The sequence below is a fragment of the Pithys albifrons genome, chromosome 7, assembly GCF_047495875.1.
Source record: "Pithys albifrons albifrons isolate INPA30051 chromosome 7, PitAlb_v1, whole genome shotgun sequence".
NCBI lineage: Eukaryota > Metazoa > Chordata > Aves > Passeriformes > Thamnophilidae > Pithys > Pithys albifrons.
The window spans coordinates 20,677,685-20,703,747 of NC_092464.1; the positions used below are offsets into that span (position 1 = coordinate 20,677,685).

General features: G+C 35.8%; 1 protein-coding gene across 8 annotated transcripts in view; it reads right to left on the reverse strand.

Annotated features, from left to right (window-relative positions):
- CACNB2 (calcium voltage-gated channel auxiliary subunit beta 2) overlaps positions 1 to 26,063 on the reverse strand; it is a 248,435-nt gene that overhangs the window by 27,359 nt on the left and 195,013 nt on the right. For 5 of the 8 annotated variants that reach the window (XM_071560217.1, XM_071560218.1, XM_071560223.1 and 2 more), the window contains 6 exons: positions 14,183 to 14,305; positions 11,124 to 11,260; positions 9,736 to 9,812; positions 5,521 to 5,654; positions 2,044 to 2,124; positions 1,713 to 1,771 (listed from right to left, as the gene is read on the reverse strand). In XM_071560217.1, coding sequence (XP_071416318.1) covers positions 1,713 to 1,771; positions 2,044 to 2,124; positions 5,521 to 5,654; positions 9,736 to 9,812; positions 11,124 to 11,260; positions 14,183 to 14,305 — 611 coding nt within the window. Of the gene's footprint in view, positions 1 to 1,712; positions 1,772 to 2,043; positions 2,125 to 5,355; positions 5,376 to 5,520; positions 5,655 to 9,735; positions 9,813 to 11,123; positions 11,261 to 14,182; positions 14,306 to 26,063 lie in introns of all 8 variants that reach the window. The other 3 variants (XM_071560219.1, XM_071560220.1, XM_071560224.1) reach the window with 1 other exon arrangement.

Consider the following 26,063-nt stretch of genomic DNA (forward strand, 5'->3'; position numbering starts at 1 on the left):
TTATTTTTATTTGCTAATGGATGGACACTACAAACTTTGACACCTTTTTGGCTTTTTGTTTTGATTTGAATTCTTTTCCTGCCTGTCTTCCTTCCTACATGCAATAGAAATTTTCTGCCTTTTTTAAATGCAACTGTGTTATATTGAACAAAGCTAGATTTATCAGTCTATTTGTCTATCTATAAAAATACTATTTTTCATTTCAAAATCTTTTAACATCTTTCTAAGGTCATTTTAATGTCTTTTGAGATATGTCACCAAATCTGCTCTCAAAACAAAGGGTATGTATGTTCATATTGTGAAACAATTTCAGTGAGAGTGGGGACAGCAGTGTGGCAGCTAAAAGCAGTAGCATGAATCTAGAACCTCCTGTATAAATTTGTTCAAGACTTTGAGTGCCAATTCAGATTGCTTCTGAAGTTTGAGATGCTTCAAATCTGCTACTATAGACACCAGTTGTATTCAGAGTATATGTGGTTTCACCCTTCCACAATTAGATCTAAAACTGAAAATCAGACATTCTCTAAAATACTTAAAGACATAAAAATATAATATTTTTTTTCTGCTTGCAACAACCACAGTTTTGTTAACTTCCAATTCTGAAGGTATGTATCTAAGATTTGACAAACCTGAAAGAGGGACTTCTAAGTGGTTAGGTATTGACATTATTATTCTGACTGAGAAAATCCAATAGCTTAAAATACAATACCTGGTACTTAAAAGAGCTGAAGCTATTGACAAAACCCTCAAGTTCCCCCTTGAAAGTTTTGACTGCACCAGGACAAACAGAATAGTGTTACTGATCTGTCCACTTCCAAACTAAATACGACATTCCTTCAAGTTACAGATATTATAAGACTTTTCTGTTTTCTCAATTTTCCCACCTCTGTGTTAACCCATTAGCATGTACTAATCTGGAGCTTGATTCAGTCACAGTATAATCACATGTGCAGAATGCACCTGATGTCTCTGCTCCACAGATTCGTGATGTTTGAGCTACTGATCACGCCACTGCTTTTAGAGATAGGTTATTGTCTGACATCTTTACTACAGTAATGTCCAAAGGCTCAAATACAATTTAGAGTGGACCTTGCCTAGTCCACTCTAACAGCACTTGGATCAGAACAACAAGTGCAGTTTGCCTGCTAGCAAGGGTGACTGTATTTCAGCAAGGCGGGGGACTGCGCCACCCCTGCAGCCCAGTCCTTTTGGAACTTCCCACTACAGAGCCCAAAACTACTCAAGATGGTATCTTGAGTGATCAAATTTGGATTTGACAATCCTGTACATTAGAGGGTCTGAATCTTGTAACACTCTTTCTAAGTTGGATGCAATGTAAGCAATTAAAGCTGAGGAGGAATGGTGGCTTGTTATTATGCTCAGAACATGGGAAGCACTGATGAGATATCACTTGAAAAAGACTTAACTCTAATTTGTAGATAAGTATCTAGCAATTCTGAGCATGAATGTCAGAGTCATCAAGAAGGAGAAATCCTTTTTTCAACTCTCAGCAAATATACATCCCTGAACACTTCCCACTGCAACACAACCTCTGCGTGCTCTGCCAAGGAAACTTCCAATCCACACTACAGTCCACTCATCAAGGAACTGGCTGTCATTCCTAATTTTCTACAATGTTCTTACTTCTTAAAATCCTGGTAGTACCTACACAAAACCTGAACTGAAATATATTTCCATTGTAAAGTACTTACCGCCCTTCGAATCTATGTTTTAAAAAATCAAATAATGCTTTTTGCATCATATCTGTTACCTAGAAGCAAACAAGCAACAAATTAATAATCACATAGGAAATTCATAATACTAGATGCTAATAATATTACATAATAAAGCTGACAGTAGATCTCATATCTGAACAACAGAATTGGAATGCAATTTATTCTTAATTCTGACATGAAGTAAAATACAAATAAGCAGCTATTTAGTAGAGGTAAAAACCATCTAGATATTTGTCTATGATATAAATCATCAAATAAAAATGAAGCACAGTATTTGGTAAATAAAATATTCACAACTATCAATTACCTCATATCCCTTCAGAGAAGGCCCCACTAAAACTACTGGTCGCATAGAAGGCACTACATCATAGGGAGGGATGTGCTCTGTCTGCAAAACAGATGAAGTTTTTAGTGTCACAACACCTAGAGAAAGTGTTTATACACTGTTTATAATATTAGAAACTATGAATTTCCAGCGATGTCATCAACACAGGAATCTCTGATTCATTAACTTTTCCCAAAAACTGGCAGCACAGGATAAGAACATAGGAGGTTCAGGGATCTGTTTTGAAAAAGCTTTTTCTGGCTTTAGGGTTTTCTGCTGTTTTCACATTTGCTCTGGATAGTTACAAAACTCTTATTCTGGGACATGCATATGTCCCACTGTATATAATTCCTAACTGGAAAATTGAAAAGTTTACTTCTAACAGTTAATGACTTGAAATGATTGACTCTAGAGCTGTGACATCTGTTGCTGACAAAAAATTTATGTAGAAAAATTATGAAAGAAAAAAATAAAACAAAAAGGGATGGAAAAAGCGTAACATGTCTCTTTTTTTAATGTTCAGATCTGCCCACCGCTTGACAAAACATTGTGACATCACTGCAAATTCCCATGGCAGCACTCATAGTCTGACATCCACATTTTCATCTGCTATTCAATTGCAAATGAAATAAAAATAATGACTGATCAAGTTAGTATTTCTACAAAATTATCATAAACTTGGGATAGCAATTCTTCCGCTTTGGGAAGTTCCAGTCATCACTCAAGAATGGATTCTGTTAGTACAATTATGAAAGCACTCACTGATGTATCATGCACAATTTCTAAAAAGTATTTTAAAATATGAAAATAAAAAGATTGCCTCCTTCCAAAGACTGCAAAAATTTTATATTGTTATCAAGATATAATATAAACAAATTATACTGTTGGTTTGGGGTTTTTTTCTTCTTTAACAAATGGCTATTCAGTATATATCACCAAGAATGGGTCTTATCAGAAAGAGTTTTCTGTTCATAAGGGAGGTTTTGGTTTATCTTTGGGAAAACATGATTGAAATCCAAATCCAGAAGCATGTGGGTGATATGGAAAAAGGAACACTGGATCTATTTTTCTAATGATTACATAGTACAAATACATCAGTCAAGATCACAGAATACAGACATTGTTCATTGTTCCAGCACTCAATGTATCCCAAGGTGTTTCACAATAACATTAAAGTAAGTATATACATTCCAAAACACAAACCCACAAAGACAGACATTAATACAGTGACAGCACACAATGCTACACAAGCAGCAGTCTAAAGCAGCCTAAAACATAGAAAACATTTTTGTGAATGTTCTTCAATGTAATTTCTTTTATTTCTTGTTACCTGTAGTTTCACCAGATAATCAGTAACATAAGAATGAATGCCAGTGCCCAAGGCATCATAAGCATGTGAAATGAAATTTCACAGAGTACAAAAACTGACTCAACACATTTCAAAGCAATCCCCTGCAATTAAGCTATGCCAATATCACAATGCAGTCCTCTACTGTTCTTGCTAGCATTATTAATAATCTGATAAGTGTATTGGAGACAGATTTGAAGAAAAATTAATTACAGATGTGCAAGTGCTCATAGCATCAGTGTCCTGATGCAACAGATCTTTGTCTTAATGTGGCTGACTCAGCTGAAGGCATTCATGCTAAAAGTTAACCAGCTACCTGACAATTAGGGCAAGCACAGAAATTACCGTATTTGATGGAATATGAGATATTCTTAAAATCTATTGAGACGGAATTTTTTTTCTCTGATCTTTATAGCTTGAAATAATGAAGCTGTCAGCAGAAAATTGAGTAAAGTTATCTAATGGAAGCATTAAATTTTTTTAGTGTTAGAGAATCTAATATTTTCAAAGAGATGGGCACTGAGCTATACATTTGTCATTGCAGATTCAAGTGCAAATATGAACTCAGACTAAAAACTAGCAGTTTTGACAATATGGCCTTTGCTCTGTGGTTTGACTATGTAGGTTAGTTTGTGATGCCCATCCAGTACTAACTGTAAGTGTCATTATTACCAATGCCACTATAACCAATAATGCTTCTGATATGAAAGAAAAGAGGCACCACAGAGTGGAAGAGTTGGGACTAAACATCATTCAGGTGTAAGGTGGTTCATGTAGAAGCTACAACTTCGAAAGGTGCTTATGCAGACAGCATCCAATACATGTCAACATGTATTATTCTTCCTTATCATTTTTATCTGGTTATAATTATGATTAAGTAAGAAATTATTCAGAAGCAGGGAATTGTTGATTTTTACACCACGCTGAATAGATCCTACTGAAGCCAATGGTTGTGACTTTGGAAATGAGAAGAGTTCAATATTATTTAAAAGTGTTCAAGAAGAAAAGAGAGACAGAAACAAAGTCCTAGTTACTTAACAGGAAAGCATCCACAGCACGGACAACAATGTCACTTGGCACTGGTTATAAGCACTGTAACAGTCTGTTATTACCCTGTAGATTGAAGCAAATGCCTAAAAATAAATGCATAAGAACTATGAAGTCTAAAGATTCAAAAACAAAGTAAGTAGAAATGTGGTATTTCATAGTTTGCCTGCTACCTAATGTCTTGCCAACTTATTCCAGCTAAGATTCTAAAAATGTATTTCAGCCATGTAACATGATGTCAATTGCATAATTCTTTAATTATCTGGGTTATCTATGGAGAGACAGTGACTTTTCTGGGAATGACCAAAGCCATTTCCAATGATACACTAAAAAAGTCTGACTGATGGGTGGCAAGAAATTTTGGCTGGTAATTTATACAACAGGACAACAGGAAAAACCCAAAGTCAACTGCCAAAGCAAGTCTGAGGTTTTCCACTGGTCTTCTGCACCTGCAGATTTTGTACGTAATGAATCGGAAGCTTAAATACAAACTAAATTTAAAAGACAACAATATTGACTCTTTTCTTAGTACATGCTGAGTATTGATAGATTTCAATAAGGATTTCAATAGACTGTGTAATAGAAAAATAAAAATGAAAAAGATGTAGAAAGAATAAGCAGGCACTAAAGAGGTGCATTATGTGGATTTTCTAAAAACAATTTTCTCATACTTTCAGAAGGCCTTTTAAATGTGTCTTCTTATTCCATCAAAAAGGATAAGTACTGTAGCAGAGGTTCAGATGCACTGAACTTTTGCCTATTTTCTTGTACTGAATCAGCTAAGAGCTCAATACATCTCCTCCTCCTTAATTCTAGAATAGCTGCATTGTTAATGTGGAGTAACAATGCTAATGATGCCAGTGGCAGGATAAACACAGGCAATGTCAATATAAACTTACCGATTTCTGCTTCTGCTTAGCTACAGCAGCATGGAAAAGAAACAAAGAACAACAAAGCATGCATGTTATTGGCTTGTCAAAGGACGCAGACAGTTAACAGGACTAGAAATGTGACGCAGTGCAGGTGAGCAGGTGGACAGATGGGAGCTTGGAAGTTGGTGTTACCTTCTTAAAGAAGGGCATTCTTTTCTCTTTGGAGTGGGGTGATGTTACACTGTTTGCACTGGGTTTGGGGGAGCGATGGTTTGCTGGAATATCATTTTCTTCTGCATCTAAGCCAGTGGCATCTATGTCTATAGCTATATACAGATAAACAATTCAGAATTATCAGATGACAGGGAAAGTAAAGATAAGTTAAAAAAGGAAATTATGGGTAAAGAGAAATAAAACTGTCCAGAATAATAAATAAATGAAAATTAAAAATCAAATATGAGAACAAAATACAATAAAACAAAGGGAAAAATTTAAAGGTGCGGTAGATTAGGACTGGAAGACAGAAGGCGATTGTAACAGCTCCTGTTACATTTATAAAATAGACCAGTGGCCAAGCTCATTCTTGTTACACCAGTGTAAATCCAAAGTAGTTTACTGGAATAGATAAGACTTTCACTGGTGTAAACAACAGAACTTGGTCACCAACATTTGGATTATTTTATAGCAATAAACACTAATTTAAAATGGGCATCATCAATTGAAATTTGAAATGTCACTAGGGTCTATATAGGAAATGAAGAAACAGAAGAAAAATCACTTTTGAAGACAAAATGAGCCTGATATTGGTACAAAAGTATTTGCATTTATCACAGGGTAGACTAAAATTGACATTTTTAACCCTTTTAACTAAAAATGCATTGTACTCCTAAGCTACATTTGTTAGGAATAATAAATCCAGCTCTACTAATAGCGAAAAATAAAAAGAGTGGGTCACAGAAGAGAGGAAATTTATTCCAGCTTGACTCTGACATGGATCCTGTTGTAAACAGTAAGGATGTAGGCAGGGCAAAATGGAAGTGAATACAATAAACCACTGCTGTTCAACTTCTACTCCAAAAGAATACATGACAAACAATACTTTTACCATAACTATAAATTATTTACCCTCTTCAGCAAGTAACTAGTAACAGTTTCAACAAAAATCATTGTAAATTCAGTAATAAATACACTTCTAAAATGCAAAGCCATGTTATCTTGAATGCTGCGTCCAGCAGATACCTGTCAACTACATGTAAAACAAAACGAAAGCAAACAAAAGCTTTCCTGTTTACTATCATCAATCCTGATCTTAACTAGTGATTTAAATTTGTCTTCAGAAAGCAAGTACATGTACAAAAGTGAACCATAAGTGACCCATGCTTGTGTTTGAAGATCTTACCCACCTTTTAATGCATTCTGGTAACACAGGCTTATCTTGCTGTGCCATTATGTTGAACTGAATCTAACACTGAATAGGTCTGTAAGCAGAATCACTTGCATTGACTTTATCCAAACCCTTAATTAATCATTGCAAACTATTATGAAACCATCTTAGTGACCTGCTTTCATCTGCTGGATAAGTGGGACATCAACTAATACAGTGGCATATGTTATTAAATTATGTAACAAATAAATATTTCTCTCCAGCCTATGTGCAGCTACTGATTTAAGAGACACCTGGGGAAGTGATTTCGTTTGTTTGCATAAAGTATATTTTCCCATTTGAATTATCCACAGTTTCCTGAGTCATTGTGCCTTTGAGCCTGCCCTCCCCAAGAAAACCGGTGAATACATCAGCATCTTGTTTCTATAATCCTGCTCCTAAAAACAGCCACAGAAATCATGTAACATTTTCTTCTAGCAACACTTTTCATCCTCTTCCTAAGTATAAAAAGAACATATTATCTTTTCTTGAATACAGGCCAGCACAGACGCTGTAAATCACTCACAATAAGGCATATTAAAATTCCTTCAGTTCTGTGTTCAACTAAAATTGTCAGTAAAGAAAAATCAGGGTTGTTAAGCTTTCCCCGTAAAAAGAAAAAATCAGATTTTGATCAGCTAGATATCAATATCTCCTTTTTTCATTCTTGGTCTTCACACTTCTGTGACAGTTCTTTTACTGTTAATTATCTTTAGTTCATTGAGGTTTTTCCAAAGTAATTTTCACCCTTATCCTCACCCAGTTTGGTGGCCCACAGCGACTGTATGAATTCATTACTGTATCAATAAAATATTGATTATGTAAACGCATATGAGCCTCCCTTTCCTTTGTTTTTCACTGGGTCTTCGTCTTATTTGTGGGTATGATTTGGTTTGGTTTTATTGTGGCACTATTTTATACTGCAGTTAATGCCTCCCTGACACCCGATCCCATCAGATCTGGGAAGCTCAGCAGGGTCAACCCTGGTTAGTCCTTGTATAGGAGACCTCCTTGGAATACCGGGGGTTGTAGGTTCTAGTCCTGAGGACTTCACTGTCACCGTCCAAGCTCACTCGGCTGTGGCAGATGAACCTCAGGAGTTAAAGGGTGGGGCCAGTTCTGCACACGCTGTGCCTCACCTAAAATCCACTGTGCAGGCTCGAAGGGCACACCCACGTGGGGAGAGCCTTTCCCAAATCTTCGTTCGTGAAGCCTGGCCATGAAAAATTTTATACTGAAAAATCTCCATCTCTGACTCAAGGTTAAACAATGAAATTAACTTATCAGGTAAATTCTTCAACTCATTAAATGAATAATGTATTCGTAATTAATTATAATTCCCAAAAAAAGAAGGTCTCAGAATAATAATTGAATTGTACTTTAAAGTCACTTCAGCTCTTGTACTAGTCACAAACTATGCCTCTTTCACCTTTCTTAGGATGTCCTAAAATAAGCAAAAAAATATTGTAGACTCAAAACCTTACAATCACAGAATTAGCTGATGAGCACTATTCATATATATTTTCTAAATCTTCAGTGTAACTGAATGAATTTTACCAGATTTCCTTCTTTCTTCTGAAAACCATGTTTCTGAGAACTACTGTCTGAATAAAAAGTACAATGCAATGAAAATTACAGGCTGGTTAGCAATCAGTCAGCTGGTGACTTAGGTTTGCTATCTGTTCTCTTACCTCTAAATTCTGTGCAATATTCTGGAAATATATGCACTGATCTTCAAGTGGGTTTTGGATAGAAAATAATATTATAGAATTTCAGATGTTCTAAATATAAAATTACAACACAGGTCCGCAGACAATTTTATTACAAAAATGCAGCTGTTGAAAAAGTTGTCCTTAACAGTAAACATGAAAATTTAAAGCCATCATAAAACAGAAGATTAAGTTGTGTTCTACCCACTTGCGATGGACATATATTAGTAAACTAAAAAAATATAAAAAAAAAAAAAGAGAACTTAAGTGAAACTGGAGTTTTGATAAACAAACTGCAGTTGTAATAAAGTTGGTTGTTACAAACAGACTCATGGTTTCACAAGAAAGAAAGATATATTTTTCAATTATTTTAATCAACTAAAGCTACTACTATAACAGGATTGCATTCCTCCGTGTCTCTTTTAATGTTCATATAAATGCTTTAAAATCCTCAGCCTCATTTTAAGACACCTGCTCTGTAGACCAGGCTTCATATAAATGAATATGACTGGAAAGTACATCTTTGTCCCAGTAGACAAAGCACTAGCAACATTCCTTAATATTTTCTGCTTTCAGGTATTCAAAATGTACATGAAAAGATAAAAAATCCAGAAAATCACCAGTTGAATTAAATAGATTTTTTTCTTTTGTGATCTTCTGTTATGCTTTTTCAAAGGAGCTAATGCCAGCTTTCTTCAACTTGCCATGTATTTCCTTCATATCTCTTGAATACAACCTATCTAAAGTTAAATCTATGTGTTAACGCTCTAAATACAAAACAGTTTCTGAAACATTTGTTAAAGAAGGCAAAAAATATCAAGTATCCCCAAATTATCAGAAGCACATCCTCAGAACTGTGAACCTAAAGTTCCTGATGTTTTAAAACAATGCCTTTACAGATGCTGCCACAGATACCTCTCAGGAATGTTTATTTTTATTGCTGCTTTTTCTCCTGTAGCAGAAGGTATTTATTCTTTAGTAGGAGTTCTCAGACCAGACCAAACCTTTAACTATCCTGTTGTAATGTAGTCTCATCAATTTATTATGTCTTTGCTATAAAACTTCATGGTAAAAACCAAAAGGGAATTTTGTGCCTGAACTTGCTGGCATTGACTCCATTACTTCAAGCCTACCCAAACTAGTCTTATATGGTAATGCAATGCCGAGGTTTTACCCATGAAGTATAGGGAATAAGAAGAATAGGACTAAATGTGTATCAATTTTAACAGATTAGGTTGATGAGTCTGTAAACTAAAGGGATCACAACCTACTCACCAGATGATGGAGGCGTTGATTTTCTGGAACTAGGAACGATGTCACCCAAACTGGATGAAGAGTTTCCTCCTGATTTACTGGAGTAAAGAAAAAAATTAGTTTGAAGTTCTGTAGCTTTCTCAATAGTTATTCTAGTTTATTTATTACCTGTCTTCTAAATGAGGTGCTAGCTGTGAGATAAACAGGATTTCTGGCAGTGGTATAAAACACACATCACACAAAATAAATATACATTTTGAGGACTGAGGAACTGCAAACATCAACCATGCTCCTTATGCTGCTGTGGAATTCATTCTGCTGCTCTGACTACTTCATGATCTTATTGTAATCCAGTTATTAATATGGCTACTTAATAGTACTATCTGTTACTAAGACTAATTCTTAAGACAGTAAGCATATCTGTTTCCTTTAACTGAAGAGTTACTGATAAATCCCTTATGAAGATGACACTGTGTTTGTCCGTCTTTTTTTTCAATTTAATCAAAGTACAAGTTCTTTTTGCTTTCTCAATAAATGATAGTACTTAGGAAAAAAAAGTCTCTCAAACAAAGTTAAAGCAGTCTAGGGTTTTGTCAAGTTCTGCTTTGTGAAAATCTATCCAAGTTGTGAAAAATTTAACAATACTTTTAGTCATTTTACTTCAGTTACCATAATGAGAAAAGCTCTGAAAAGAATGTAAACTACTTTATTAAGAATTCTCCAGTAAAGATGACATTATTACTATCTTGCAGTATTGTTTAATACATAGATACTGACTCCTGTTTCTTATGCAATGATGGCTGCAGTCAGAGATAACAAATGACTTGACATGAAAGATTCATCATAAAATGTAGTATTCTTAAAAGCAGTATTTGTAGGCAATGAGTTTGATGAGACCATTTTTTTCTCTAAGAACTAAGTAACAGGCACTGGCTTTGGCTCACAAATAAATTCATCCTAACATTTTCTAAAATGAGCTTTAAATGTGTTTTGAAATTGCAAGATCTTGAAAACAACAAATGCTACAGAATTTAGATAAAAATCAATTTTTAAGTCAAAAATTGTGTGTGCACATTGTAAATATACTATCTGCAAGATATATTAGCAAATATTTTATGAAAAAATGACCAATTTCCATTGTAGGCCACCACAGATCATCAGTCTAAATATCTACTTTTTATCTCAAATAGCAATGACATTAATAAGCTCATTTATCAGTAATATAATCTTTAAAATAATGTTATATATTCTGTAATAATCTATAACTAATCTTATATTAAGCCCTTCGTTGATTCAAATTGTTTGTAGCTACCATTTACAATAATTAAGCACACATATGAGTGATACACAACATTAATTTCCAAGTTTTGTCCCAGATAATGCTATTATTTTCAATGATTTCTTATTACCTGGAGTAGAATTTTCCTTGTTTTGCCTTTTGTTCATGCTGCAGCCTCATGTTTTCTAGTTTGACTGGGCTTGGTATGAATCCTATTTCACAGCCTTCTTTTACCAATCGTCCTATCCACCAGTCATTATTAAATTTCTACAGTTTAAAAAAAAAAAAAAAAAACGAAAAAAGCAACATATTAAGAAATTACTTGATCTTGAATCATTTTGTTATTAGTTTTAATTTGCAGCCATTTTTTGTAATTCTCCCCTGCAGTTAATCACTGTGCTATGTTATTATGGCAATAAAAAATTGTGGTAGCATTCAGATTTAAAATAAACAGTGGTTAAACAGAAACATTCCTTCATTAGACTTCATGTTTCTTCCTGGCTTTTATTTCCATCCATTTCACCATCTTTATTTTTTCTTGCTTCTCAGTCTTTTCTCCTCATCCATGAGAGTTACTTTTGCTCTCCCTTGATGGTTCTACTTGGAGGATATCAGTGGCTTCTTCTGATCTACTCTTACCTACTGGTACAATTTTTATGGCTTTGTAATAATCTATCTTTCTTACTCCACTACATTGGGTTCCCTTTTAAATTAAAAAATACTTCTCAAACTCCTCCACTTCTCCAAAGTCACTAAAATCTTCTGAAATATGACCAAATTTTGCTGCTCATACATGGTCTACTGCAGATAGCTCATGTGATCTGCATCTTAAACTGTGATGGATCCACAAGGAATAGACATATCTGGATAACTAAAAAATCCCTACAATTATACAAATCCACAAGATAGACCAATTAACTGATTTCCAGCTTTATGAAATATACGATAATGACTACTCTAATTCAATACATTTATTCATACACACACACACGGGAGCTGGGGAGGAGGTTGTTTGTTCTGCAGAGGTCTGTAGAGCAGAAATATTTGCTTTTTCCATTATTACTTATTCACCATTTTTGGATGAGAATAGGTCATTATTATATATGCAATGCTCTTAGCCTTCCATGGAAATAACTACCACAAAAAATGAATTTTGGATAATTTGGATTATTTATGAAACTGTAAAAAAACAGCTGAATGTGAAGAAAAGTTGCCTTCTTGAATCTGAAGCTATAAATGTAGATATTATAGTCCATATTTAATTATTTAATAAGTAACTTTAACAAGTGTACAGTTAGGAATAAAATATATAAAATGTGTGAGCTCCCATAAAAAGGAATTAATTTCACTGTGAATACATCGATTGTGGACCACTGATACACAAACTAAACTGCAGTATGGTCTTTCCTTCTGGCACCTACAGAAATCTTTTGATGCTTGAAACTAACTGTAAGATATTTAGCTAACAAAAAACAGAGATTAAAATAAAAGCACTTTTAAGCTTATAAAATATAAGAAGATGTATAATATTCATCCAATGGGATGCCTTTATGGGTAAGAATACCAGCATTTAATAGGGAGCTAATCTGAAATAGCAGTTTCTCAAAGCTGTATTAGCTGTATTATAACCTTTCATTGCAAAATGCTAACTAAATCATTAACTTGGGAAGAGACAGATAATTAAAAAATATCATTAAATTATAATCTGAACAGCCTCTATTTTTTTATGCTGGCTTCAGTACAACAGGTTACTATGCAACAACATTAATTTTATTAGAAGTTATAGAAATGCTAAATACATATGATTTTTTTTTTCTTCACACAAAAATAAGAGCATGTGGAATTTACTTCTGCAAAGCCTCAAAGCTAAATGCTGTGTCAGTATATAAAAAGGAATATAAGATACTTTTAGAAGTAGATAATAACACACAAAATACTTTCTAATTTTAGAAAGCAATTGTGGAAATCTTTGTAGCAAGATGTCCAGCTCTCAAACTGCTGGCTGGGGTGAGTTTTCTTTTGTTGGGACTCTGTGACTTCTCATGTCTACTTTTCTCACAAGACAGAACAGAGCAATTCTTTCACACTACCATCAGACAGAAAACATATTACCTTTACTATATAGAATCTTAATCAAAAGTATCCCCTTTTTGTGTGTTTAATAAATATGGAAAGTTATGATCATTAGTCATCAGTATGAAGGCACTAAAAGTCCATTTCTTGTGTTTCTGTAGTCTCTGTCCACCTGTATTTCTATGTCTGTATATATCTATGTCTGTATATTTCTTGCTTCTGCAAAGCATCTGCACTAGCAGAATCATTTGGCATCATCTATCATAATTATTGTGGGATTTCTCAATAGTCTAATATGGGGCAAAGATAAAATTTCAAATGCATGGCTAGGTTGCTTTCAACCGTAAGCTAACTTAACTAGTTCTTTTCCTACAAATTTCCATCTCCAGATGGACCATTTTGAAAAAAAACCCAAAACAGTGGAATATGAACAGAAGCTGAGAACCTTGGGAAATGAGGGAATCATTCAGAAGGGAGCAGAAGGGTACAGAGGAGAGCATGCATAGGAAAGTTACCAAGTCATTTGCACAGGACAGTCTTGCAAGGAGCAGAGAAATGAAATTACTTCAGGTGTTTGAAAATGTAAAATTTGAAAATTTTCAAAGCCAGACTCTTGAAACATCCTACCAGTTCTTCAGCACGTAACTGTCAACAAAATATTGTCTGTGCCAGGGAAGTAACTTCAGTGAAAAAAAAAAAAGAAGACTTGAGGATTTGGGGGTTAATTGAGCTGCAGTCGCACAAACAGAAGAAACCTTTGGCTGCTGAATTGCAATGAACCTTCATAGCATTAGATTAGAAAAAAAAATCACAAATATTTTACCCTCTACTAGTCATATGTAGGCTTCTAAAGCTATATATAAGTGATTTTTATGAGACAAGAAAATTGCTTGCTTTCTGAAGTTTATTAATTTGATTTTAAGAAATTTGTGTCATTGCTTCCACTAGAATAGCATTTAAAAGAACATTCAATTCCTTATATACTGTTACCTTATTTAAGTAAGATTTGAAAAGTGTTTTGACAATGTGAAATGTTTCCAACATTGTGAAATAGTAGCACTGTTACTCAAATATACCCTTAAGGAGGGATTCACTTACTTCTCTGGTTTTACTTACTTCTTTAACATGAAGAAAATCTTTAGCCTCAAATGAGATGGCCATGCCTGGGACTGGAACATCGTCATCATGAGCAGCACTGTACCCAACATTTGTCCGAACTGCAAATGCAACAGGTTTTGACTGCAAAGCAAAAGATAAACAGCATGAAGATTTCCCTTGCAATCACATAGATATGTACAAATATATATGCAGAAGATGATTTCTGTAATTTATGCTTTAAAAATCATAAAAATTACAGAGAACTCTCATAGCATCCATGCAAAACATAATGAAGAATGTCATTAACTAACAGGTTAGTAATGATTTTTAGTATTAACACATTTCATAGAATACAGAGTTTTAGCAGGTGATAGAGCTCTCAATTAATATAAGTCAAATCAGTAATTAGAAATCACAATCCAGTCAGCAATCCATATAATATGCTCATCTTGCAGTTCTGCTGCAAGTTCCACACTTGGGGCCACCATAAGAGGTAAGGTTCAAAGAGCTACAAAGCCTATAGCCCCAGGGGCACTGGAGCTGCAAAAGGCATGCCAAGGGAAGCACAGCATTGCATCAACATTGCTTCCTCCATACATTCCTCATCTGGGCCACCCATAGTCCTGGGCTTCTCAGCCTCAACCCCATGCTGCCATTAGGGTTAGCGTTAGGTTTAGGGTCCAGACAGCCACAAAGCCTACAGTCCCAAGGACACAGGGGCTGAAAAGATACACCAAGGAGGAGCACGGTACTGCACCACATTGTTCCCTCCACACCTTTCCTATTGGGGCCCCCATGTGCTGGTCACCTCAGTCTCATGCTAAGGCTTGCCATTAGTGAAGCTCTCTCAGCCTTAGTCCCCAAATAGTGTTTAGGGAAATTACAAATTTGGAGAAGAGATGCCAGCAGCTGTCAGTGAGCCCTAAGCAAGTCATTTCCCTGCAAGCCATTCTTAGAGTGCTTATCCATCATACACTTTGAGGTAACCTGTCCTAGGAAAAAAAGTAATAAATTAACAAATTAGAGTAATACATGAAATGCAATAACAAAATAAACAGACACTAATTTTTAAAGTGCTTGTTTTCTTCCAACAAGGAAAATCCTATTGCTGTTGAAACATGCTTTGGATGTTATTCAATGGATACAGGTTTTATAAACAAGTTGATTATGTTTGTACCATGCAAGAGAAAGGAAGTTCAAATCAGAAGCAATATTTAAAAAAATACACTGACACAACTGACAGGCTGATAGATTTATACAGTAGCAGGAAAAAACATGTAGAAAAACATGTATAACAGCAGGAACTGGTCTAGATGTACATGATAAGCCCACATGTCCCTTAATAAGCACTCAGTGAGTTAACCTTGTAACCAGATAAACTGTTAGAAGTGTATCATGGTATGACTATTGCATTCATGATAATGGGAATTTATGAGTGTTCATCCAAAAATAAATGTTGGTGATTTCTCCACATTGATTAAAAAATCTTGCACTCTTGATGCAACAGGTACATCCACTTCCTAATTTGTATCTTATTCATCTCCTCTACAATTTTTGCAGTATTACACCACTCAATTACCCTATGTAAAAGATACCAAACCATGACAGAACCAGGCATGCCAAAAAATAAAGAAACAGTCACACAGGCACACAGTACTGAATACAGCGATACCGTGTATCTTCCTTAAAAATAAAAGATAGCATAAATTACTGGGTTTTAATGTTTATACAAACCCCCAAAACATTCCTGAATGTAAAAATTACAGCCTAACAGCATTGATGCTTTCCATGCTATTGCCAGTTTCAACACTGAAAATACAGATATGAATAAGCATTAAATTGTCAGATCTCCTAAACAATACCATCAAATAGTAAATCATCAAATAAATCATTCCCTGTTTTTAACAATGATCATTTCGTAAAGCATAGTAAACTGTCATTGTACAAACATATCTCAGAACAAGAATAGAAATATTAAGGAACAATCTGTCTCAAACACTGATAGGCGGGACAGTATTTTTGCTTATCCATTCTCACAATTGTTATGTCTTCTAGCAAATATAAAAAATGCTCAACTATTGTGACTTACTCCTGATAGTATCAGTGGATGAAAGACTTTAGACTGACTAAAGAATTTAAAATCACTGCAGCATTGTAACAAACAGATATCTTCAGCAAGTTATTGTCCTTGACATACTTCTTAGATGTGATATAAAGTTTCCCATTAGAAGACAACATCTGATTACCCAAGAAAATGAATAAAATGGAAATTACTCTAGAACTATCATAACATAAAAGTAACAGATAAAAGTCCCCTGTCATTTTCTGCCATAAAAAAATAATGTAAAACTCTGAGCAGAAAAACAAAACAGAACATTGAGCTAGAGATATTCAGAGAAATGGTATGCCCCATTCTAGAAACTTGTAATGCTGATAGAAAGGGAGACTAAATTATCATGAGATTAGACTATAATCATTTATCTGAGTATTTAAAACTAATTAATGTATAAAAATTACATGCTAGACTTTTTACAAAAATAAACAATTCTGAAGGCTTCCTAGAACTGTCCAATTGACTACTTTTCCTGAACTACACTGGTTTGAACTAAAAAAGTCCAGTTTTTATGTAATTAGGGTGTTATGTAAAAAAAAATATTTTTTTTTACATATGCATATGTATATTCTAAAATATATCTAGCAGTTTGTTATGTATCCTACATTCTAAAATTAGACTGGGTCAAAACAGTTAAGCACTTTCTGTTCATTCTCTAAATCTCTACGAAAATGGGATGGCAGTTTAGCAGTCAGTTAATCCACAGGCTGGACTACAAGGACAGATGCTCCCAGATGTCAAACAGTTTAACATTTCACGACTCTCTAGAGAAACATAGTAGCCTAGAAAAGATCATTTCTCTTCAGAATCAACATTTCCACCTTGTTTTTCTTTTACTGTTCTCTAGCAGTGCAACATTCAACAGGCTGAATAAACCCACAAGGAAACAACCAGATCACGAACATACCATCATCTGTACCACTAGGGCAGCAGGGAACATACTCTACAACGGGGTTCTTCAAGAACCAATTTCAGCTTCCAATTGAAACTCTGAATATAAATCAACAAAATCTTATTCACCAACTGTTAAACCAACTTTGGCTGTACACTTTTGGTGTAACAGACATAAATTAAAGTGAGTCTAGAGCTACCTCAGTCAATTTTCTCTTTTTCTATCTGGATCTCACTTCTTCCTTTACAAGCTATATTTACTTTATACACCTTCATACCAACCCTCATTACTAAGTCCATACTATTTGCAGTATTATTATACTCTAGTACTCATCTTTCCTCAGTCTTGTGTTATGACTAACTCATACTGAATGCATATCCAAGCATTTTCACATTGTATCTGTCTCAGTCAATTTGTCAGTTTAAACAACTTTGCACCTGCTTGGTTGAATTTGTATTTGAGAAATACTTCACTCAATAACAGCGCAAAATAATACAATCTATTTTCTAGTAATGTACTTAAAACTTGACAGGAACATTTTTTCCTATAACTCATTTCATATTTTTTATGCTGTGCCATAAACCCAGTGGAGGAAGCTCCTGGGGATTCCAGCCAAGAAGACAATTTTTTTGACACAGAATTTGCTCACAGAACAGGTCATCTCCCTCATGGCCACTAATTTTGGGAATGTTGCATGATAATTGAGGTATCTCTCTTCCTCATATACTATCAAGATGTAAAAAACCTGACAACAGCATTCTCCAAATCATTTTCGTACACCTGGGCTTGATCTGGGATCTCTGTTCGATCTCATTTCTTACTCTGTTGCATCATTCCCACAGTAAAGGTCCCTCTGTGTTTACACCAGTTTATGTGAAGTCAGAATGTATCTTCATGAAGGCAATGCCAGCTAAGACAAGAACTGACTCAGAAAACTACTACTGTTACCATTTTGACCAAATGCTTATCAAAGTTGGCATCCACGTTAAAATTCAGAAAATGCATCTCAAAGCAAGTCCACTGCTTCCTTAATTCTGCATGAAGCTACTTATTCTTCTTCCTGTCCACTCTTCACAGATGCATGTAACCTTATTCTGAAAGCAAGGAGTTGTTTTTCTCTAGGGTAATGAATACAATGGGTCTCTCTCAAATCACTAGCAGATTTGCTCGTGAAAATTTAAAATGCCACACCATTTCTTTCAGCTGAGGAAAGATGACTACTGCTATGGAACTTTTCCTTAGCAGTCTTTGTAGGGAGCAATTATGACCGATGATGACCTACATTTGGCACTATTTCCACAGAGTAGCCCTGTACATAGTATTTGGGCCATAAACAATATTAATAGTCCACATAGGACAAAGATCAATAGCACTGTGATGACCTAACGACTGCTGTGTTAAAAACATGTCACTTTATTTTGCCCTACTAGCGACTGAGAATGAAAGATGCAAACCAGAAGCAGTTCAAAACCTACAGGTCTTACAGAATTACAGGATTTTCATTACTAAAGAAATTTATAATGTAAAGTATACTGTCAAAAAAGTAGGTTAAGAACTCAAAAGAAAAATAATAAAGAACTTTCCAATTTTACCCCTTTTTATCTTGTACACTAATCTATACATCTGTTACACATGAAACAAAATCAAACTCACCTGGGGACAAAAACATTCACAGGAAATTTTTGTCCTAAATGCTGATTATTGCTGGAGCCTCATCACAGTAAAGTAATTGTGCAATCTCTATCAATAGCATCTGCTCAGCAATCTCATTGCTAAGGAATCAACAACAATTTGTGGATGCCCCAACTGAAAATTAGAGCATATGCAGCTGCTGTTGCTAAAAGCAGGGATCAATAATTCGACTTCCCAGGAAAGATCAGGCTTTCTTTTATTGGTGTGGATGCATGTACCAAACAAGTCTGATAGCAAGCCAGAATCACAGAACAACTGAGGCAGGAAGGGGCCTCTGGTGTCTCCTAGTCCAACCCCTGCCCAAAACAGGTCTGGTTAGACCATGCTGTTCAGAGCCAAGTCTAAGTCAGTCCTGAGTACCTCCAGAGACAGACTGCACAACCTCTCTGTGCATCCTGCTCCAGTATTTGACCACTGTGATGGTGAAAAAACATACAGGAACTATGATTCTCTCATGTGAGTGAGGGACATAGAAACCTATAATGGACAAGAAATGATTTTATACTCCAGTACAAGCAAAATTAAGTGTTAGTAGAAATCACCAGTTTTCAGTTCTAATTAGAAGTGGTCTAGAAAGAGGGTTTGTGTTCTACTCAGCACTTCCAACAAAGTGGAGAAACTGAAAAGTACTGTGGGAGAACAAAGCACAGTACAACTGTACTTAATAAGTAGCAGCCTAAGTACAACAATGGTAGAATGACATTCAAATTCTTCTGAATTATTAGGGCTTTTGATAGCACAGATCCCTCCTGAAAGATTTTGGAGGGAAGTGGTCAGACACAAAATTATTTGATCTGAGTACATTTTCCCACCTATTTCCAAGATTAGGGCAAGGTGAACTAAGCCCAACCATTTCCAGTGCTTGCACTGCTATCTTTCAAAGGGTTGGCTCTCTGAATTCTTGCCTAGGAAACATCACAACCTCTGCTCTCTTGCTTGACAGTAACATGCACCCTCCTCCAAGAGCAGCCAGCAAGATGCTGTGACCATCATACAACCCACCGCAACAATCAGCTTTCCTCTTGGACTCTAGACAGACTGCATGGAAACTCAGCTGTTAAAGTGCAATTTTCCTTAGGATGGAGGCCTATTGATGAAATTTGCTGAGGAAATCTCTGAATCCTTCTAGCTTCTTGGAATCCCTCCTACAGCAAAGCCTGAGCTCAGTGCTAAAGAGAAGGAAAATTTAACACATCCAGCTGGTACAAAAGAGAGTCTGCCAGATCCATTTTTTTAACAATAGGTAGACTTCAGAGAAATTGGGTTTTGTCCTCTAGTACTCTCTAAGATACTTTTGTTACTATTTTAGCTCATCTTCACAGACAGCTTGAGAGTCAAGCTTCCTACTTCCGTTTGCGAAATCGTATTTTAGTAGAGTCACCGATGTCGGTTTACATTCAGCTCAGGAGGCAGCAAAGACCGAAATAGCTTTACTGACGCACACCGAGCTTTCTCATATGAGCGGGGTCTTTTTTATTTTCTTTTAGAGCATAATGCCAAAACTCAATGGTGGCCATGTGTTGTCTGCATGCAAGTGTGCCAGAAAGGTGGCTCTTCAGTTACACCCACTCAGGGAGTTAACAGGAACCGCTGGAAACAAGCACAGCTGAAAAGGTCTGTTTGTGCTTACTGAAAACATGCTTATTCTGGCAACAAAAGCCAGCAGATGAAAACTATCATTTGCAATAAAAATACTGTGCTGGGATTTCAAGTTCTTTTTTTCCAATGTCACAATGAGGATATTTTATGCTTATGAGACATTTTAAGCTTATGAGACAGCATTTTAGTAGATCTCAGCTTTTTGGTTAAACTGAGGTTCACATAGAGAAAAGATCTGGAGTAATACTTTCAGGCTATTCACAAACAAAAATTCTCCAGAAAAAGCATAAATCTCTGGCATAGCAAACTAAAGTAAACACTAAATAAATCAGCAATGCAATGGATGGTTAAAAATGTAGATGCTACTATCAAAAGCTCTTGACAAAATGCTGCATCGCTGAAAATGTTTCTTAATTCAGTATTATGCATGGAAGTTTTATTGTTGATTCCAATATTTAAATAATTTTGCACTTAATTTTTTCAATTGGATCAGAGAGCCTCTATGACTGCTAGAGCCAAAGGTTAATGTTTGTTACAATGTTTCACTTTTACATAATATGTTCAGCATGTTTATTTAAGAAACTATGCTGAAAGTTATTCTTTTATTCAAAATATATATTTTGTAGCTAGATTGCTCTATTTCCAGGAGTTATATGAATATATATATGTTCCAAGGACAATATTTTAGAGTCTGAAAAGTCAAATGTTCTATTAGCTCATAACTCATAAGCAGAACTAAAACTGAGAAGTTATGTGAGGACATGATAAACACCACAGCTGACTCAATGCTCCTACCTCTTTCACATGATTACATTTTATGGCCATAGCTTATATTATCCTATTCCTCACCTGAGTTATCTGTTGTTTGTGTAGGTCTTGCACTACCTTAGATACTTCTCATTTATAAATTCAAATGGAATCTCTACTGCAAATCTCCCTGACAGCCTAGACACAGATTGCGGGAACACAGAGCACAAATATTTAAAGCTGTGGTAAATGAATATTTGTTAAACTCGAAAAGTTGAACATCTGAGACTTATGAAAAGTGAAAATAGGGCCACCTTTAACTCAGTGAAATGGTGGTGGCATCACTACCTTAGCCCTCACTATGTACAGTATTGTAGCTCAACCATTAACTTCCCAATTCCCCTGCCTCAGTACTAGAGAATCATAGAATTGTAAAATCACTAAGGTTGGAAAAGATGTCCAAGATCATTGAGTCCAACCTTTGACCAAAGACCACCTTGTCCCTTAAATCACAGAACTAAGTGCCAGATCCAGTCATTTCTCGAACACTTCCAGAGATGGTGACTCCACAAATTCCTTGGACAGCTTGTTCCAATGCCAGATCCACCATTTCAGTTAAAAAATTCTTCCTTATGTCCAGCCTGAATCTCCCCTGGCACACCTTGAGGCCATTTCCTCTTGTCCTGTCACTAGCTATGAGAGAGAAGAGGCCGACTTCCTTTCAGGTGGTTGCATACTATGTCTTGCTTGCACACAGGAGGGATCTCTCCTTGCAACAAACCAAAAAAGTGTAAAACTCAAGAAACTCTGTAGCATCCTATACCCCTCCAATGGATTAAATTTTGCCATCAGAGAGTGACGCTCACCTAGTGCAAAACAGAAAAGCAGGTGGTCTCTAAGGGATGATTTTCTCTTTTTAAAATGGCATGAACAACCTTTTGCCTCTCTCTATCTCCAAGCAGGAAATTAATGCACCAATCTCTAGAAACAGAGGACACAAAATAATCAACTACTTGTTAAATATAATCGACCATACAGTAATGTCTATAGCATTATTTATCTGCACAGGAAAGCTAGGCTAGCACAAACCACTTTACATCTGTCATTTTCTACTTTTGGTGCACCTGACATTGCATGCACAGTTTGTAGGTTTTTCTATTTAATTATGTGTGTATGTACAATTTTCTATATTTTTAAAACAAAACCCAAAAAGATCACTCAGGCAATACATTTCTAGTGTTACACTTACATCTTAAAACACCATCAATATGACTGAAACCTTTATATCCACTGTGAAAAACTCATTGCAACTTCCATCACAGAATTAACAACTGCAAATGGTTCAATATTCTGTAAGAGGCAGAGCACTAGAGTTGAGGCACACTTTGGCTCTGCTCTTCAAATATTTGCTGAAAGAAGAATGACCATGAGACTTGGGAACAAGAACTATTTAAAGCAAAGCTAATGCAAAATACAGTTTTAAGAAAAAAAAATCTTTTTATTTTAATAAAGTTTACATAAAGCTGATACAAAACATATGAAATATTAGGTCAAATATCATCATTTTGGAGAATGACAAACATAAGAAGAATAAATTCTACATCACCAATGTCATCTATTATAATTCTCCTGTATCTGTTGTAAACCTCCATTTTGCTTTGGGCAAAAGTGCAATTCTTGAGTCCTCAGCCTGGCCATCATTGTGCCTGTGCACATCTTGGAGACCACTGAGCATTTATTTGTTCCCTTTCTCTTTGAAGGAAAGCGTTCCCAGGAGGTTTAGTACCAGCAGAGCTGCTCTTACATTGCAGTTCCCCTGCCCCAGCAAAGGAAGAGTCATGAGCTTGCCCATGTGTTTTGGAGATCCCTTTCTGTCAGAAAATAGTCCTCGAAAGATTTAGAATTATGCTAGAGCAGTACTAGGAGTTCTCTGACCAAAGCCAAGAACCAGGCAGAACCCTGTAGGGCAGAAGCCAACGAAAGGGCAGCTAAAATCCAGGCTCTGGGCCATTCTGCATGTGAGCTATGCCAAGAACAGCCCATTATCAGCACCTAAAGCTTTATGAGAGCTCTCATCTCATTCCTGTCCAAAAACATTCCCTCACAGTAACAAGATAAAAACAGAATTACTTGTCTTTAATATTTCCTAATATTCTTATTTACTTATCCTTAAGACATCTCATTTGGATTCCTTGCTTGGAGCACAAGATAAAATGTGTTTCCTGGTGGGTGAAGTGCTGTGATGATGATGTCCTTACCAAATATATTATACAGCTGGTGCACAGCTAGTCATCTAGCCAGCAGATGAAACATTAGCTGGCAATAAACCTTACTGTTATTTTAGCCATAGAACTACTAAGGTTTAATTCCAGGCTGGATGCAGGAAGAGTTATTATAAAAAAACATAAAATAAAATGACACAGAATTGTAACAATTTCCTCTTTGCAAGAAAAAGAGACATGCCATTAAAATGCAAAGTGGCAGTAAGAATTCTAATTTGGGCTTCTAGACATTTTTAATTTACTTTCTTTGGCTGAGCAACCTGAATTTGCTGTGGGTATGCAGGGACATAGTTCCTCAGGCTGAACCAAAGCAAGTGGAGTTGCCCATGCTCAGTCTTACCAGGGAATCCATCCCATATGATGCAGCTGCCTATTTGCACACAACTGTTTTATCCACAGACAACAGGTATTACACACACCAGTGTCATCTTCGTAAGTAGCTGTCATTTACACACTCAGCGTTACACAGAATTTTACATGTCATCACCTGTTGCTGAAGCAGGTTCTCCTGGGAAGTGACTGTCACTGGCCTGAGAATCAGTCCTTTTACTCTCCAATCCCTGGACCATCTTGCCCTTTATTTTGTAGGGTCCAGTTTAAATTAGAGAAATCAAAAATTTAATTTCTTTCTCATTGCCACATATTGTAGAGGGGAGAACACCCAGAGGGGGAAGAGGACACTAAGCATACTAAAGGGGAAATTATTATGAATACAATGGAACTAAGAAATGGGAAGAATTAGCATAAAGTTATATACAAATAATTAGTTATATTAAAAATATTTTTCCTCCTGCTTTTAATTTATACTAATAGTAAAAACAGATCAAGAAGTCTAAACCCCCACCCTGATTTTGACTGAATAAAAATTAAGGGTAGAGAAAGAAAAACAGAGGTGAGACAGAAGTTAAATAAACCTCCAGGTATATAATATTTTTATCTGGAAATTTTTGAAGCATAGTAATTAGGAAAAGAGGACTATGACAAATAGAAAAACAGTTGAGCTACCTTTGGTTTCTAGAATTTTTTTAAAATAAGGCTTATGCAGAGAAAGCAAAGATAACAAGGAAAGCCTATGTAACGAACTATGTCACGCAGCTCTGACTTCTTTCTATAGGTGAATACACAGAGATAAGAGAACCCTCTCTCTGCTGAACTGATGCTCTGAACTTTGCTCCTTTGTCTCACGAGCAACCTTTAAAACTATTGCTGAAGTATGAGGACTGCACAATGGATTGGAAAAGTAAACAGTAAATTGCTATGAAATACAAAACACGGATTAATTAATTTTCAGCAGCTTTGTATTCCTTGTCCATTACTACTAAGTATTTCCATTAATTATTTTGATGATGGGAGACAGAATGTCTTCCTCAAAATTACAAATGATACTGAACTAGGAGAAACTAAAAGACCCTGAGAGCAGCTCAGTTGGTTAGAGCATGGTGGATTCAATCCCTGTAGTAGCCGTTCACTTAGGAGTTGGACTCAATGATCTTTATGGGTTCCTTCCAACTCAGAATATTGTGTGATTCAACTGTGGAAGAAAGTAGTAAGTCTGTAACACTGTCTTTCTAAACTAGAAGAATAATCTAAATGACAAATAGAGCACAATTTAGTTAGGAAAGCTGAAGATGGCCAGACAATCATTAACTTTGAAAGAAATGTTTGACTGACTCAGCTGCTGTCCTAATGACAGAACTTAAGAATCAGATCACAACTAGAAGTGACTGTCAGGAATGTGTGAAAGCCAGTACTCCACAGAAGGTGACCAGGGAAGAATTCAGCCCTCAGGGCCCCAAACACTCTTTTCACACAATTTGAGAAGGGCTGGGCCCTCACACAGAATATGCTGCACATTCTCAGGCACAGCGCTTCAACAAGAGGGTTTAGGAAAAAGCCTAGGAGTTTGGACAGGAGCAGCAATGAAGATAGGAGGTGTAGAAAACAGCAGGGAGAACACAGAAAATTACTTGTTTCCTAACTGTCAGAGGTTTCAAGGAAAAGTTACACAAATACCTATGAGGTATGTAGAACAACAGACACTTCCTGGGAATGCCTTGAAATCCCTTTAAGTCTTTATTTTACTATGTGAACTTTTCACATTTACATAAGTTTTTGTTAAAAATCAAAATGTATCCATCTTACTAAACTATTTTACTTTGAGATGATCTCCAGCTATTTTGCCCACTATTATATCAAAACTACTTAAATACTAAAGAGAGAAAGAAGGAAAAAAAGGAAAGAGAGAACGAGGGAGGGAAGAATGAGAGAGAGAAAGGGGGAAGGAAGGCAGGCAGAAGGGAAGGCAGGCAGACAGACAGACAGGCAGGAAGGGAAAGAGTGAAGGAGGGAGAGAGGAGGGAGAGGAGGGAGAAAAGGAGAGAGGAAGGAAGGTGGGACCAACAACCAGGCATCAGATTACAGTCTTACATTCACAAAACACTCATTCTCTCTGTTTCACTACTTCCTCTTACTTGGTCCAACTCTTGCTGGACTTCAAGGAGTCAACAGCACAGCAAATCTCTCCTGCATATCTCATACTATTGTTTTCTCTAAACAGAGACATTTCTATTGAAT